General features: G+C 36.0%; 1 protein-coding gene across 1 annotated transcript in view; it reads right to left on the reverse strand.

Moving 5' to 3' along the window:
- Positions 1-461: 461 nt before the first annotated feature.
- Positions 462-18,621, reverse strand: part of LOC149788022 (ruvB-like 1) — a 29,514-nt gene continuing 11,354 nt past the window's right edge. The window contains exons 3-10 of the mRNA XM_089974293.1: positions 17,094-17,310; positions 13,151-13,308; positions 11,904-12,053; positions 10,085-10,148; positions 6,794-6,992; positions 5,216-5,318; positions 4,441-4,532; positions 462-2,411 (exon numbers count right to left, since the gene is read on the reverse strand). Of these exons, the coding sequence (XP_089830419.1) occupies positions 2,252-2,411; positions 4,441-4,532; positions 5,216-5,318; positions 6,794-6,992; positions 10,085-10,148; positions 11,904-12,053; positions 13,151-13,308; positions 17,094-17,310 (1,143 nt within the window). The 3' untranslated portion in view covers positions 462-2,251. The remainder of the gene's footprint in view (positions 2,412-4,440; positions 4,533-5,215; positions 5,319-6,793; positions 6,993-10,084; positions 10,149-11,903; positions 12,054-13,150; positions 13,309-17,093; positions 17,311-18,621) is intronic.

Consider the following 18,621-nt stretch of genomic DNA (forward strand, 5'->3'; position numbering starts at 1 on the left):
TATCAGGTTATCTGAACCATATTTATGCTTGCCAAGCTCACGCATTTGATTATCAGGTTAGCTCAACCTTTCTTTCATCCATCCCTTTAAGAGTTGGAATAAATGAGGTTTAACTTTATTGGCAACTTGCGTAACACTTCTGTTACATCTGTTGATCTTTAGCTTTCAGGTGATGAACATTTTGGTCATGGGCAAAAGATGTAATCATTTTGGCTCAGTACGTGTTGGTGGTGTGTCCTTGGTCAAAACACTCAACTCCAATTACCCTGACAAAATACAAGTTTTCAGGTCTTAAAAACTAATAATAAAATCGGCTGATATATCTGTATTTGGAATAAGGATATATGACATGAACCTTCTTTTTTTTCATCCATAACCCAAAAGTTGTCAGAAAAGAAACAATGATGTACTTGTCTAATAATCTTTAATTTTGTTTCATCCAACAACAAATAAAGCTTGCATGACCATCAGTAATTTTCTTCTTTATTTAATAAACACTTTTACATGTATGAACAAAGTAAAAGTACATGTAAATTAAACATCTATTTTTATGCCAAAAAAGTTTTTGTAGCTCTCAAAATGACTGTTCATATGTGACACCTGTCAGTTCTTACCCTTAATTCATAGCTAACTTATGAACACCATACTCCAATTGAAAATGCTCACTTTAATCTTAATTTTACTAATATTGCCCAGTTTGATTCCAATGCTTTACATTACCGATGGAATAGTTTTCATAGTACAAGTATATTCGGATGACAAACAAGTTCCAAGATTTAAATATCTACTTTAAAAAGACGGAATTAAATGAAGAAATCCATGACAAAACTTGACCCTAATATTATAGGCATTAATTTGTCAAAATATTTACAATTTATTCTAATTTAACTGTATAGATCTAGATCTGCTATCACATAACACACACAAATCTGGGTATATGGAGTTTCTTAAGAGTAGTATAAACACAGGCTGTGATTTACCAGCACTGGCAGATTGTAATAAGGCATATACACAGTGTGCTAATTTTGTTTATTGTGAGCTTCATCCCTTGATGCATACATTTATTTTGGAAAAAAAACAATCTCATAAGGAAACAGCAAAATCAGTGATTATGGTATTATCTGAAATATAATGTGCAAAGAGGGAATAATACATTAAAACACTTGCTAAGTGACCTGCTATTTCTCAACAATGATAATAACTAGTCTAGAATTTTAAAAGAGTTGTCTATAGATGATATATTTCTCCAGTCCTCTGCAAAGACTCCTACTAAAACTATCCAACTCTCAGTTTGTATCCTAATTATATTACACATTGTTTCCAATGGTAACATAAAAACAATGACTGTGGAAAATTCTAACTATCAAAAGGCACCTCGACACAACTTGCTGGACTTGTGTGCCAAACAGGTGAAAAACATCAGACAACTTGATTCATGCTCCAGGAATTTAAATCTTTATGGACAGACATGTACTGTGATAGTTATATGCCCAATATTATGTACCAGTGGGGTAAAAATTTGCTCTTCAAATCCTGCTTTTATTGCCTGAAGGTACATACAAGTTTGTAATGCTTACACTAACCATGGTTGAGCGATGGCAAATTATTCAATTTAACTTGTTGGATCTTATTAATCTGGTTTTTTTTTTAGTGTTGTCATCATGGCAAAGCCCTCTCCAGTATCATAGACATGTATGAAAACAAGATGGAATAAACTATATCACACATGATACTTATGCCAATATTTTCTCAATAGTAAAAGGTACATCTACCATAACCACTGGCTTATAAGTAGAGTCCAACAGCAAACATACATAATGATATATTGATTGATTTTGGAGTTTTGACACACAAAGGTGTGAATGATGGCTGGATAGAGCAATGGATCAAAACCAGAAAAATACTGCAATGAAGTATGCCCAATAGCAAAATGCACAGCTACACCACGACTCTAATAAATGTACCATGTTTCATGAAGATGCCAAGAATGGTTTGAGATTTATACTTTATACAGCTAAATTATAGACAGGCAAGCAGGCAGACTTTGTGATGAAAGTGTAAATCGAAAATGTTGTTCCTCTCAAAATGAGACATAATATTTCTGGCGTGGAAAATTGACCAAAACACACTGGTTTATCTTCAACCCTGCTTCCCATCTTTGACTGATTTCATTGCCAAATCTACTGGCGTCGTATGTTTTTTTATTATACAATTTCCAATGATATTATGCAATTTGATATCAGCACTTTTTCTATTTCATGTACTTGTCCTCTTGTTCAGCCAGAATCTTGGCTGAAGTCTTGGCATCGAAGAACAATTTACTGATTTCCTCAATTTCTTCTCTGCCAATTGAATCTTTCCCATTTATCCTTGCCAGCAAATTTCCCGGTGTCAACAGCTGTACAGCATATCTATATAAAATGGAAAGAAATCTAAGATTTATTTCTGTCAGAGGAATATTTCAGAAATGCACTGAAAACATATATGTTACAAATTTACAAAGCTCACAGTTTTCAGAGCTGTCCATTTTCTATCAGCTCCTCTGCTACACCTTGGGATGGGTGTAAAGTTTTAAATAGATGTTTTAAATGTCTACAAACAAATGCACTCAAAAATATTGCAAGCTTTTAAATCTCTATGTCAACAGAGCAAGAGTTGTGTAATATTACATGTACATAAAAGTAACTTCTTGTCAATCACATTTCTAATATAAATGACTTTGTAAAATGCACAAGATGACTCATCATTCTGAAGTTTAAGTTTAAAGAAATATTTACTTAGAACCTCGTAAAAAATCTACCATTTCATTTTATCTGCACTCCAAAACAAAAAATGTGTCAATACAACACAAATACTCCCTCCCAACATGTTAAAACTGAACAGTGAAGTTGAACCTCAAATCGTGGACAATATATTCTGGCCAAAAATGAGGAAACTCAATCCTGACCTATTTCTCTTTTGAAAATAAACCACCTACCAAATTTTGGTTTCAATCCATTATGTCCATTCAAAAGTTATTGAGCTGAAATGAATTTCTACACCGACAGAACAAGACATGATATGATCTGACATGATGTAACATTATGGGAACGGGGCAGGAGATTTGACATGATGATTAACAGCCAGACATAGGTAATACTATATGGTCTCTACAGATATGGTGGAAGCAGGACACGATAAAATGTGATTGGCATATATGGTTAATTCTGCATGTTCTCGCTACAGGTACAATGGAAGCGGGACACGATTTGATGTGACATGACATAATACGAGTCAGATATGGGTACAACTATATGCCCTCTCTATTGATATGGTGGAATCATAAAATGTGTGAAAACCACATAATGACTTTATGTTTTTTTCAATTACCAACATATATGCATGTATAATATCTTGAAATTTTAACATTAGTTTAACATTCATTAAATGAGAGTAGTTTGAAAAGTAGGTAGAAATTAAATGCTGAGTAACTTCTTGTTCATTTTTAAAGCATGCTCAGAAAAAAAGTCATGGCATTAACTTCTCCACCAAGCAAGATGACTGTCGATCAACCACTGCATAAGAAATACTCAAATGACCTGCTGAGCAATCTCATCACCCAGTTATTGTATAAGTCACAGGGGTCATGTATCTGCATTTACTCATTTTAAATTAAATACAAATTGTTCTTTTGAAATTTAACACTAATTTTCTTTAACCAAAGTCTATTCAATCCTGATTATTGAATGCTCTGCACCTTAACTGTCACCATGAAACTTCAAGACGAAAATTATCTATTGCTATGGACTTCTACAATGATGGCCATGTACTAAACTTGGGGTCAAAATAAGAGCACGTCGAGTGGAATTGTCACAATCGAGGGTAGTACAAATTTATTTATCAATATGCGTAGCTTTCATTGTGACATCTCTGTGTGTGACATTCAATCTGGATTGTAGCGGATTCACACTTTTATGTTCATTTCATCCAAAAATGTCTACACAGTCTAACATTGATTTTGCTGCCTTCACCTCTCGGGGAGTCTCAATAATGACTTTCCAAAGGAATATGGATGTATATGAATCCAAATGAAGTGAATACTTGCTAATGAAAGGTAGGTAGAATCAAATTTTAAAAAATGAAGCTCATTTATGAAACAGTTTGGTGTTGAATGCCTATGTGACCCATGTGATGTGTAATATATGTGTGAACACTTACCTAATCACATTTGTTGGGAGCTGGTCAGGCAGTCCCATTTGAATCTAGTCAGTCAACTATGGGATTTTATTATAGATAATATATATAAATATGGTCTTATTAATTTCAACATCTCTCACAAATTTAAAGAAATTTTCCCCACATATTTCAAGTCCTCTGTCAAGAGGAAAAATAAAAAATTCCAAGGAAAAGTTATACTTGTTAATGGGCAAAAATATCTCCATTTGGTACAACATGACTTACCTTAACGTAGTCTTAACACCTTCCTGCCCAAGCACTTGTAAAGACTCGTCATCAATTTGAATGCCTTCTGTCTGTGCACGTATTTTCAAGATCTGCAAAGGAGGGTAATGTATCATTTTTAAGACAATATTCAGTGCTCCAAAACATGAAGGCCTCACACTTGGAACCCATCAAAATATTACATCAGACCCTCTTGCACTGCAAGTTAATCGACCCAAGCGGCCCGTTATTTTTTTTAATGGTAAATACTAACTTGATGGGGCAAAACTGGATCTACATAAACCACTTGTATAAGGTCTGTTTGAGAAATACTAATTTAATCATTGATGTCTTTCCTTTGTAACACAAGTTATTTTTGGTCTTAAATCCCTCCAACATGCTTTCTGTTTACTGAGAAACAAATACAACTATTGCTCCAACAGACTGGATGAATCAGATTAACACTATTTATGTGCTTTGTGAAGGACGCTAGCAAGACGAAATAGAAAATTGACTGTTAAAGAATTTGTACTAAAGCAAATACTAGGACTGGTAAAATGGTATTTGCCAATGAATAATATTAAACCAAAAACCCAACGTGGCATGGAACAAAATTGATTGAACAAAATCAGTTAAAAATTATTTTTTGCTACACAAATATGTATATGAATAAAAATGCAATGATACTCTGGATGGGAATTGACTGTAGTAGTCTTTAACAAGGATGAGATACATTTTGCAAATGAGTGTATTTATGTTCCCTGTACTGTCTTGCAAGAGAATTATGTTGACATACCTGCACCATTTCTTCCTGTGAATATGGTAAAGTTCTGATGATCATCACTCGATCCAACAAATCAAGGGGGATTCCATGAGGGGCCATTACATCTTCTGTTCCTCTAAAAATGAAATAAACTTCTTTTAAAATATATAAATCAATTCAAGTCTCCTTTGTAGCAAAGAGTATTGTTCACTGTAGCTATTTTCAACAACAGAGGAATGGTGAACGATTTGTTCACATAAATGTACCCTATCTTTCTTGTATGCCTTATTACCCGATGACTGAGATGAGCCAATAGTAAAACAAGAGTCTTGACTCATAACTACTGTCTAAAACGAATTTCCAGGACTTCAACAAATGTCCATTTCTCATTTTTACCTGCCAAGTGTTTTCAAAGTAGCCATTGTGGCAGGCATATTGGATGTAAGAATGGCACCATTTTAATTTAGGACAAACTAAAAACCATTACAAGACATATGGTGAAACCTAATGTTTATTTCACAATTATTTCTTCTGCAGTGGCGATATAATAAGAATTTAAAGATGACCACCATGATGGCCATATTGGATGTCAGATTAGCAACATTTTCACCCAGGAACAACTGTATGCCATAAGAATTTTTTTGTGAAAACATGGTGTTCATATTAATGTCAATTAATAAGAAGTAGCAGTAACATTTTCAAGAAAGCAACCGCAGTAGCCATACTGGATGTCCAAGCTGTGCCATTTTCATTTAGGACCATATAAACCTTGGACTGAATGTGTGTAAAGGTTTATGGCAAATCTCCAAGTAGCTTAGGAGTGACAGCAAACTTGTGCTAATAGGCGGACAGATGACAGACAACAGGCAATAACATAAGCTGTTCTAGTCTATAATCAGTGGCGCTAAAAATCATGGAAGCTATCTGCACTTTAGGCACCAAAGTTTTACAGCAGTCCATAAAAAACAAACAACTGCAAGACAAATTGTATTCACAAGATTCAGTCACCCACTATATTCACAAGATTCAGTCACCCACTACATTCAGCGGCAAGATAAAAAAGGGAAATTGCAAGATTACAGTGATTTGTTAGTTTATAAATATCCAGATGACAGACACAAATAAAAAGTTCATGGAAATCTAATGAAAACTGTGATCAGTTATATCCACAAGATTCTGTCATATGCAACATCAGCATCATGTAAAAAAGTGTCTTTTTAAAAAATACTGCCAACAACAATTTTGCTTAATAGCCAAAGGAGTAATTTTGTATTTGTGCAGATCTATGACTCGCTCATATTAACCAATCAAATGAAACCAGATGGGGGCAGGGTCCACAACAGGAGAGGAGGTTCCCAAAAATGCAGCTAGAAGCCATCATTTGTGGCAGAAAGGACCCACACTTTGTCCATGATGTACTATAAAGCCTCTGAAAAGTGGACAAATAGGGACCTACATGCATGTTGAAGAATGATCCGTCTTAGCGTCATAATCAATCATGCCAAATATGACAAGGATCGTTTAAGGCATTTAAGAAACATAAAGTAAAACTTTTGATAAATGTGGCAAGCAAACTAATATTTGGTTAAACAACTTATTCCTAACACTAACCTGATTGTGCATTTTCCTCTGTTGGTAGCAAATATGACGATAGGTGAAATGGAAGACTCTAGAGCTCTGTGAAGGTAAGTAAAACACTCAATATCTAACATGTGGACTTCATCTATAAACAAAACTCCAGGAACAAGTTCTGCAATACCCTGGTCTATGTACTTGTTTACAACCTTGTTGATCTCCTTCCTAAGTTTATCTGGATGGGAAAGATAAAATCCAAGGATTAACTTAATATGTTAAAAGCTTAGTGTCCTTAAATCATATATCTCACTTAAATTCCAGTACTAACATTAATGGCTAGCTCAAGTTGACATGAACTGATGAAGATGTATAAAAAAATTAACAATACAATTTTTCACCAAGTATGTCCCCATACAACTGTGGTGAGGTCACAAGAAGATTTTCAACAGAATACAATGTTTTACTCGCTCCACTGGTAAATTATGTAAGAGTTTCACAGCATTGCTCCAAAATGCTCTTGTTGTTGTTCTAGGGTTTAACGCCATTTTTCAGCACAAGATAGGCTATACATGGTGGCCAATATAACTGGTGGAGGAAGAACCCTGGAAAACCCAGGTAAGAACCACTGACCCACAAGAAGCTACTGGCAGGCTTTCCCCACATACCCACGTTAGCCAAGCCTTGGACTCGAACCCATGCAGACAGAGGTGAGATGGCAGTGATTCTGAACGGTGAGCGCTTTAGACCACTCGAGGTCCCGCTCCCAAATGCAAAATCTAACATAATTAGAGGAGTGTGAAGGTAAGGTCACCATTATTTTCTTTTCCCTGTGGTAGGCAGTACCCCTCAAGACAATTATAGTGTTGCCTACATCTTACGTAACAAAACAGTACAGCTCAACCAATCTAAAAATAGTTAAGTTGATGCACATTAATAGATATGTGCATTAATTAGGTTCATGCAGACAGGTTACTGGTTGCTTGGTTCTCAAGTCAATTGAATTCAACACAAAGTTTTGCAAGAAAATATACCTCTTCAAGTTTGATTATCCACCTGCACAGTAGTCCACACAGATGGATAGTATATATTATTAATTTCACTTTCCTCCCCCATTTTATACCAAACTGCTTTCTGTCAAATTTTTTATGAAGTGAGTGGTTTTGAGAAAAAGTAGTCTTAAAAAAATATCTATTTTTAGAAATGACAGCCATATTTAAACACAGACTGGCAAATTATGTATAAACTTGAAAGGTCCTTATGCCAGGATGCCCTCTGATAATATCTGATCCAGTTTTGTTCACTGGCTTTAGAGAACAAGTTTCATATAGCAATGAATGAATAAGAGATGCAGGCACACATGGCTTTGCTGCCAAGTAGACTTAATTTTTTTTATATCATAACCAGATGTACATGTACAAACGCTTTTCATGTCCCTGTCCAAAAGGTAAATGAAATGACTTGGGGAAGGAAATAACTTAAACAGTGTAAAACAAGAGTACTGCAAACAACACATGAAATGCCCATCTTGTGACGTTTTTTTTACCACCAATGGCCTTCATCTTTGAGCTAGGAACTTCACTGCTTTAATTAATGTATAGTGAGGTGCAAACCAGAGTACAGTTTTATCAAACTATCCACAGATGTTAAAAAGTGACAGCTAGATAATGAAATAGAATAAATCACCTGTATTATCTCTCAGAATGACCTTGACCTCAATGAAGAGGATATGATTGTGAAGTCAATATACAGAAAAAAAGGATACAAGTCGCAGGATTACATTTTCACTTGCCATGTCCTTGCTGTCACAGAATTAGGCAAAGAAATAACTTGGTTTTGTCTTAGAACTATTCGACTATTTTTCGTTGTACATGCATACAACGTTATCTAGGGTGAATACGTGTTTTTCCAGGTAAGCAACTGTATTAACATGTACCTAGCCAGAGATTACTTGTGACGAAGGAACATTAATAACATGATATGCACGGGTATTCTACCCTGACTTGTGCTCACTCTCCTATGGATTTAAGTAAGATCAATTTCTAAAACTGACACTGGTCATTTTGGATCACATCAAGGAGTGTACGCTCTCCATTATTCTCCAGCCATAGGGGTAAGTGTTAAATTTACATTTTTATTTGATATGCGAAGCTTATTTGGTTTGTAATGTCTTATCGCGTAATAATGCATTTATTACAACGCAGATTTGAACTTTGAATTACAAGTCACTGTTAGAGGTTAAAGTATTATCATATATCTAGAGATTATACAGAAACTATTATTATGACCAATTTGGTTTTATTGTAGCTGATTGTGTCTGTCGCAGTGATTGTGACTGTCGCTGTGAAGTGTGATTGTCAATGTGATTGTGAATATGACTAGAGCTGTCTGAAGCTGTCTAGAGTTGTTTAGAGCTGTCTGGAGTTTCCAGAATATTTAATGCTGCGTGCTGTCGATACGTATGTATGTACGTATGTCTGTGCCATGGACGCAGACGTAGCAAATTAAAAAGGGTACTGTATGCTGTCTGTACGTGTGTATACGTATGACTGTATGCGTGGTGGATTCATAAAGGGTGCGAGTGGTCTATAAGAGTGTGGGCCAACCCAAGGAATCGTGCGACTGTACAAGGGGTCTAGAAGCATATGTTTGGATCAATTGTTGTTCCACTGCATTTTTATATTCATAAGATTATTTTGAATCTTAGTTTTGTTCATAAGATTATTTTGAATCTTAGCTGTGTTCATAAGATTATTTTGAATCTTAGTTGTGTTCATAAGATTATTTTGAATCTTAATAGAGTTCACATTCGAGATTATGTGAACCTCTCTTATAGTGTAAAATACTGTTTGAAGCGTATCTGCAGTCCATGAGGCTTCTTGGATCTGTACTTCATATTGATTTAATATTTTGGTTTATTTTCAATGTGTGAATGTAGTGTAGAGTGATTTGAGTCAATCGTATGTTGAGAGCATGAGAGAATCATTGTATTTTTACATCATATATTTTTCTTTATTAATTCATTTAATAAATTTCCATCTTTCTCACATTGTGTTTGTCTTATTCATTTAGTCCAAAAACCCACTCAGTTTCTATTTTGTGACACTTGCCTTGGAGCCAATGGTGTGGATATGATACGCAACATGCACTCGATGACTGATAATAGATATAAAAATTAGGTGCCACCTGAATCCAAATATTATTCTATAACTGTTTACCAATTATACATACAATCATGTTACCATTTACCAATACATACATATCCCTCATTTTTTCTACAATTTCACTTACGCTATTTAATGAATTGAATGAAATTCTTTCTGAATTTACCTGTGATTTCTGTTTTCTTTGGCTTCATTAGTTGACCCATCATTGACATAATGTCCTGTCCTCCCTATAAATGGAAAGTGAAGTTTATATATATATATATATATATATATATATATATATATATCTATCTATACACACACACACACACACATCTGATGTTGATCTAACCATCCATCCATCCAGAGTATCGATAACATTTTCAAGATGACCACCATGGTTGCCATATTAGAGGTCAGACCTGTCCATCATTTGCCACAGCACAACAAAAAGCATTAACAGCTGATCTTTCTTCATATATTTATATATTATTCTATAGAATTGTCTACCAGACTAAGCTACTTCTGTGCCAAAAAATATGATAGTAAAAGACAATACACTTCTCCCTCAATAACATGTGCACAACAGGGTCCACAAACATAGACTGCACTATGAGTGAGGTGTGAGTTACTGAGGGACCTTCAGAAATTGAAGAAAAAAAATCGCTTTCACATTGAGAAAATGGCGGGGTGGGTGGGGGTGGTAGGGGCAGCATTAGGGAAATTGGCTGTTTATTGACTGACTCCTCATTTTACAATCACGTCGATAATAATTTTTAATCGTGTGCTTTTTCTAATAAAGCTGTTCGTTATTCTGTTTAAATAACATTTATTTTCAAAATGTTCAACAATATGAAAGATCATTCCAACTGGTTTCAACAAGCATCACGTGTACGCATAAACAAATATCTGCTTTTTGTTTTCTCGAGGAGTCTGGTTCCTGTAGTGGCGTTTAATATTATCCTGCCAAATCGGGAGTCCATAGAGCAGGGAACTAGACTAACTGTTGATACACCACCAAACAAGATTTCTTTTTTCAAAAACATGCGATGTTTATTTCCTGAGACAATTGTCTACGCTGAACTTGAAGCTCAATTTTTGTATTGCTCAGTTAGTACAATATTGATGTCATGAATTAATTAATTGGAATTAATAATGAAATTTCTTATCATCCTTGAGGATATCTCTAAGTGCCAGTTCAAGAATTCTCTGAAACTCTCTTGCCCACAATGGTCCGTATCTGTGAAATCAAATTTTTATTTTACCAAGTATTCATTTCCCTTGGCTGCCTTGTTATCTTTGATCCCAATTATAAAAGAGTTGGATAAGTTAATTAAGGTAGTTTATGTTACACACAATAACATTTATAAATGTTCGATTGATCAAATGAAATGAGTTCAAACGAGTTAATCGCTTTCAGAATCATGCAAAATTTTCAGCATTAATTCCTCAGACAACAATGTTATTTCTCATCTACAGAGTATAAACCTTATTTTTTAAAATAAAATTTCCACCTTTTTCTCTGAGGGATTAACAAACATTAAAGTTGGCCTTTTATTCTGATTATCAATGCACTTTTATTCTGATTATCAATGAACAGGAGAGGTGGGAGATCAAGACAAGGCCAACTGAACTTCGCTCTTGGCAGGTGTTTAAGCAAAATGACAGACTCAAGGGAAATTCGCCTTAACCACACCCTAGCATGGACACCAGTAGATGTGCAAAGTATGCAATCTACTGTTGGTCAATCCAAACTTCAATTTACATCGCTACTGTCAACACTTGCTTATAAGTCAAGTCAAACTGTAAGCAACAATGATAGTGATCTGCTGTAGCATAATGTGCCAGCAGATCAGGGTCTATGTTGTTTGTTCTACTGATTACTCCTAACAAACTGCATAAACCTAGATCTGTCTACGCATTACATGACAGCAGATCTGGGTCTGTGCAGTTTGCAGTGGGACTTGTCTAATAAGCAAGTATTAATGGTATATATTTATTACCTGCGGTCTTGCATTAGCAATATCCAGATCATGAAGCGTGACATCTTGGATAACTTCTTTCTTCTTATGAACGTCTCCTTTTGGTAGTGGCACATACTCCTCAGCCTCCAGGTCAAACTCTGTGGCATAACTGTCTGATCTGCCTTGTCTCTGTAACAGAAATTTTAGTATTTTGCTCAGCAATACACCATGTTGTGCTCAGAAGAGATCTCTGAACATTGTGTTTAGTATTTGTTTTGTGCAAATTGCTGACAACTAAATTTAAACATTCTGTTAATAAATTCAAGAGGAATGACGAGCAATTTGCTGTTGTTGTCGTATGGTTTAACGCCATTTATCAGCACACGATAAACTATACATGGCGGCCAGTATTAATGGTGGAGGAAGAACCCAGGAAAATCCCAGGAAAGAACCACCAACCCACGAGAAGCTACTGGCAAGCTTTCTCACATACCCACATTGGCTGAATCCGAGACTCAAACCCACACAGACAGAGGTGAGATGGCAGTGATCCGTAACAGAGAGCGCTTTAGACCACTCGGCCAGTCGGGGACCCACATATAAGCATAATCCCTCCCCAACCAGGGGTGAAAGAACCACTACATCAATGATTTTGCCAATCTGACACACACACATTGATACAAAGTACTTTAATCTTTGTTAATTATTAGCTGTTTAAACTGAGAATTTATCAAAGTGAGCCACAGTTGTTATTTGCTGGAAAGCAAATTTAAAGTAAATCATATTTCTTTAATACTTACCCAATCATATTAACATTAGTGGGGGACATAAGATGGATGTCAAATTGGTATCAATTTTATTTAGAATCAACCAGACACCATAAAAAGCACTGTGCTGAAAATCAAAAGTTGATATGTCTTTCTATTCAGGACGAGTAGCAACAAGATTTTCATGATGGCAGCCATGACAGCCATATAGGATGTCTGATTAGCACATTTATTTTATTTAGGAATAAGTAGACAAATAAACACAATTTTTTTTCAGTGGAAATCCCATAATGATATAACCAGCAATTCAATAAATGCTGTGATAAGATTCTGAAGATCGACACCAAGGTGGCCATAATGGCAGTCCGAGTGTCATAATTGTCATTTTGTAATTTAGGAATAGCAGAGATTTCAAATTTGCACTAACGGCTGGATGAAAGAAAACAGCTTATCTCAAAAGCTCATTTTCTCTATGACAAAGCCAGTCACGCTAAATAAGAAAAAGGATCCGCTAGTTACCTTGACTGCCCCACTATTAGCCTCAATATAGATGACATCTCCCACTTCAACTTTCTCTTTCTGTAGGCTCTCATATATTGAGGGGTCCAGCTTAAGCTGTTTGGTACCTTTAGCTGTCTTCAGTCCAATCACCACATGGCTCACTGTCTTACCATAACCTAGAAAAACACAGAATCAGCAATTATACCTAGGCATATCTGTATGCAAAAAGCTTTGTGTCTATTTATTTTAAGGCACAGTTCATGTACAATGTGGGTGGGGTATAAACTACATTTAATTATATAATATGTACCTGATACTAATGTAATGCTTTCCTTTATGGGACTTGTAGTTCCCCATGCAAGCTAATTATCGACTATTCCAACTGAAAAGAACATGATCCCTGTCAGACTCCTTAGTCACAGCCAACATACAGAATACCTTCCTCATTTCATTTGGATCGAGAGTACAGGACATCTAAGTATGATAGGAGGAGGGAATCTTTGCACAATAGCAGGACAGTATTACATAATTAAAATTTGTTTTATTGCCTACCAAAAAAAACCCTACATTTTAATAGAGCAAAACATTAGCCTCTTGATGAATTTACGTTAGGATCCAGGCTGATTGCATAAACAAAACCAGTATAGAAAACAAATGCACTTACCCTTATGGAAGAAGTCACTACTGTGGGCAGTAAAAGATTGGGTCACATTGTGCCGTCATTATAGCCCCCCCCCCCCCTTGCAATGAATTCAGTTTGGTGCACCAACGATCAGTTGTAAAAGAAAAAGAAGGTACTGCAAGACAACCAGAAGATGGCTCTCATAACATTATCCAAAGAATAATGACTAAAGAAGACCCAAGATTCTGCAATATCTCTAACTTCATGGACTTGAATTAATTCTCATGAAAGAAAAGTCCTTCACAGTGAGAGACTGAAACTTCTCTTGAAAGTGAGGACAATCCATCTGGAAATGGTGATGACTTTGATCACAGGAACCCAGGAGGTAGAAAGAGATGATTCTGACCCTTCCATCTCCCTCTACAGGAAGCCAAATAAAACCGTAAAGCCATAAATGGGCAGAGGAGCCCATCTTGATTATCCCCAGCACAGATACAACTGAGACTGGGAATCTCAAAAGAAAGTAGAACTACCGAAGGTAGTTGATTATTAGCCATAAACTGGGGTTGGAAAAGAAGAGAAACTGAATCAAAGAAATCTCTGAACGATAAGAAAACCTTTTCCAATGACAAAGCAAGAAATTTGCTTTTTCTCCTTGTTGACACTTAAAAGAACAGGAAAAGTCTTATGGGTAAGGTTCTCAAAAACGTTTAACTAAAAGGGAGATTTGACAACACCCAGATAACATGAAGGATTTCGTTGAGGTATTAGTAAACAGGAAGCCAGTCTTTGAAGTTAAAAATACCTGATGAGATCAGAAAGATGAGGGTCTGAACCAATGGCGTGACTCCTTGAGAACATGAGTGTCAGAAAGGCTGCCCTACAGCCCTTAACAGTGGACACAGAACATTCTCTTTCTTCAAAAAGGAAGAGAAAAAAGCCTAACTGCATTTAAAGGGGGTCAGCTTGTTTCAACACATTTCCTACTGCATATATTACAGATAATTCTCCAATCTGCAATGTAAACCCTGGAAGCAGATTGCCTCCTAGCCTGGATGATGTAGCTAGCAACACTGCTTAAAAACTGATAGCTTAGGATAAACCAATCACGAAGGTAAAGACTCTGTGGGCAAGTGTTGAGCAGACTGCCTTGCTACAACAGCAGGTCCATCCTCTGTGATAATATCCTGGGTTCATTATCCAACAGGTTGATTAGGTTGCTGAACCAAAACCACTTCATCCACATTTAGGCAACAAGGATGAGCCAAGAAGTGGATAGCATGATTTGGTGGAGCATCTGTGGAATGTTTTGTAAGATGGGAAGTTATACATGTACTGATGATTCTACTTTAGAATGAAAGCATGTACTGCAGAAGTCTCATATCTGGTGGAAAGACATATAGAGGGAGTTTGTTGTTTGGCCTGATCAAGTGTACTAAGGGTCTCCCCCAGAGTTGGAAGAGAGACTCGTCTACCAACTGTTAGAGAGACAATTCTGTGAGGACCACACAGCCCCATCTGGACAGACTGTCCCAAAGGATGTTTCTTATGTCCAGAATATGGCAGACACAAGAGTTATCTCCTCTGAGGCTGCATATCAGAGGAGGTTCCATACTTCCACACAAAGAGAAGCAGAATGTGTACCTCCCTGACATCAAAGGTAAGCACCTACTGAGGTGTTACCTGAGGTGACCATAACAAATTAATGATGCCTTATGAGGTTGACACGCCCTTGTAAGGCAAGAAACACTTCCATTTCCAAATTGTTTATATGAAGGGTCACTTCTTAAGACCATCTGAAGAACTATACCAAAATTCTTTAAGAACTACTCCCTCTAGCTCCAGGTGAGCACCCATCCAGAATCTGAAGCCTTGACATACTGAAAGGAATGTGACATACTGAAAGGAATGGAGTTCGAGGATGTGAACTGGGACTCCACTCAGAAAACAGTCCAGGTTTATACACCAACACAGATGATGGTTAAAAGACAGATCCCAGGGAGTTTCAAGCTGCAAGCAGGTCACTGTGTGGTCTTCAGTTTGCCAGAAGCAAGAACTGGGGTAGTGAAGTAAAGTCTCCCTAGGGGGACAAAATCAACAGCAAAGTTCTGAGTTCCAAAGACAGGGAGGTAAGGGTGAACAGTTGTGATCTTGGCCAGAAGATCCATGATAAGAAAAAAGACTAGGTTGGTCCTGTCGTGAAGAACACAAACCCTCCCAGAAAAAATGTCACATGAGAAGGAGGATAGAGCTATCCTACACCAATGTACCACACTGGAATACAAAACCACACACATATAGGAATGTGAGAAAATATTTTTCAGTCCCTGTGACCCATTCTACACCCCTATGGGATGAATCAAAATTCTACTGTATGCAAATCTATAGATCAACCACAATCTCATCCAAAGGTTTCAAGTCTCTATTTTAAAATGCATCAAGCCACAGTTTATATAGTATTCAACTAATTAAAAATATAAAAAAATGTGCACATCTAGAGATCTCCCCTAATTTCTGCCCAAGGTTTCAAGTTCCTGTCGTGAAGAATGCTGTGTGACATTATTAATGCATGCATTCACTAAGCATTAAAGTACAGTATCAGAACATCCATCTTATCTTCAAAACAAGGAATAACAGCTTTGTGATGTGATTTAGATTTTTAACGTAGCTCTAATAATTTTCAGTCATATCGCTAAGATGTCTGCAACGTGGCAGTTTATAGTGATGTCTAGCGCTGGGGCATCATGCTGCATGCATGTAGCATGATGTCCCACCCAGTCACATTATCCTGACACCAGGCCAACCAGTCCTAATATTAACCTCTTAATGCTGAGCGTCAAGCGATGCACCTGTTAGTACCATTTCTGTAAGTTTTTGATATAACTTGGCAGGGATAACAGCTATATTCAGGCATGTATATAATTTATGTCGTGTGAAGTGTTTAATCTAAAAGGTGTCCAATTAATGATTTTATTTCTAGAAATATTCAAAAAAGTTTTGAAAAAAATTATAGCTTGCACAAAATGATGTTGAATCAACATGAGACTTAAACAAATTTCAAACTGTACACTGTATAATTTTCAATGTTTTACGTCAGAAATGACAAAATGTCCTTGTTTACAAACAGCGAGAGACTTAATTTTAATTTTAAAATTACATAAAAGTACTGATGTAAGTTGCTTTATGCAAAACACTGTCTATTCCATCTGTAATTCTACATTAACAACAGGTGCACTGCATCCATAAATTCACAGTCCAAACATTCAGCAGAGTTTCACCATACAAAATTCAAATTGAATCCACTTATAAGATCATAAATGACCCTGAATCTTGAGTTACCTCCCATGGGATTTTCAGTTTCAACAGGACTAAGCTCTGTAACCTCTCCCTCATATACTTCTTTGGCCTCCTTAATCCTCAAACCAATCGCTCGTCTGAAGTTCTCCATCAGTACTTCGGTCTTCTTTATCTCAGAGGAGTATACCTCGCTGCCAACCATAGGGCAAAATGGAACTTTGCTTCCCAAATCTTGAGCAATGGCTAGTGCTAATGCAGTCTGTAAAGAATGCAAAAATCAAATAAATCCGATGTTTACTACAACTCAATCAGAATAATGTAAATCAGTTTACTATAGCTTCATTAAACATCTCCAAATTTATCAAATGTTAAACATACAACATGGGGGAAATTGTGAAAAATAATGGACATTACATCCACTTTTCAGAAAAGCTTTACCATGTGAACTATTATTCAAAATTAAACTTTTCTGCTATAGTAACTTAGAAAAAATTCATGAAAATGTAATCTACAGAAATCTGCATATAGTTCTCTTTTTTTCTTATAATGATTTAATATTCAAGAAGCAGACTTAATGATACATTCACATAAATTAAATAAATATTGGAAATTTGACTTTCTTGATGATATCATCCACTAGGTCTGTAATGGTTACTCTGATAACCAATACAAGTTTTAAGATCAGAGGTAACTGGTCACTCAATCAGGTAACCAGTTAAGTGACACCATCTACCCAAGCCCGCCCTGCCCTTGTAACAACAAGGATATCTAATGTTTGTAGCAAATATATGAACAAATTGAAAATGTGAATAAAATTTCTCATTTCAAAACTTTTCTTCAAAAACTATGTTTAGACACAAATATACTATGCCTGGCCAAAATCCAGTACAGTGCTGAACATGAGCTGTACTCTGTTATTCTAAGATAGAATAACCAAAATACTACCTTTATTCAAACTTTCTATAAACATACAAATATACATATGTAATTTCTTTTTCTTATGGGGATGGGTGGGTGACTAATATTAATAATGTAATATTTACCTACCTATAATGTATTGCATTAATGACCTGCCAGGATGCAAAATTTCATGTTTAAGCTACAGATTATACATGATCGTACATGATTCATTCCTCCTACTAGGATGGATGGTTCCAGAACTAAGGAATAAAAACCTGTCCCAGTCTGAGGCCTGCATAACAGCCCCACATTCTATTTACTTCCTCTTTTCTTGAACCGCGAGAAAGGGCATCAGGGCAGGGTTGGAAAAGAGAATCCTTGCAATATTGGTTGGTAAGTATTTCAGTATTAAAATTAGTTTTACATCCCAAAAACCTATATTTTAATATCAGTAATGCACTATCTGCCATTTCTGCATGTCTGAAGTTATCAACTAATTAGAGGAACTGGTATTAGAATTATGCACTACACATATGGTAGGAGTGTCCACTACCATAAGACGATAGCCTCTTGAGCCAGAGTTGTGCAGTTAAATTCAAGCCCAATCAAAAATATTGCTGTAATTCTAGTGTCCCAAAGATGAAAGGTAAAATAAGAGATGGTACACATA

This window comes from Sinohyriopsis cumingii, chromosome 11, assembly GCF_028554795.1.
Source record: "Sinohyriopsis cumingii isolate HCF-2022 chromosome 11, ASM2855479v2, whole genome shotgun sequence".
NCBI lineage: Eukaryota > Metazoa > Mollusca > Bivalvia > Unionida > Unionidae > Sinohyriopsis > Sinohyriopsis cumingii.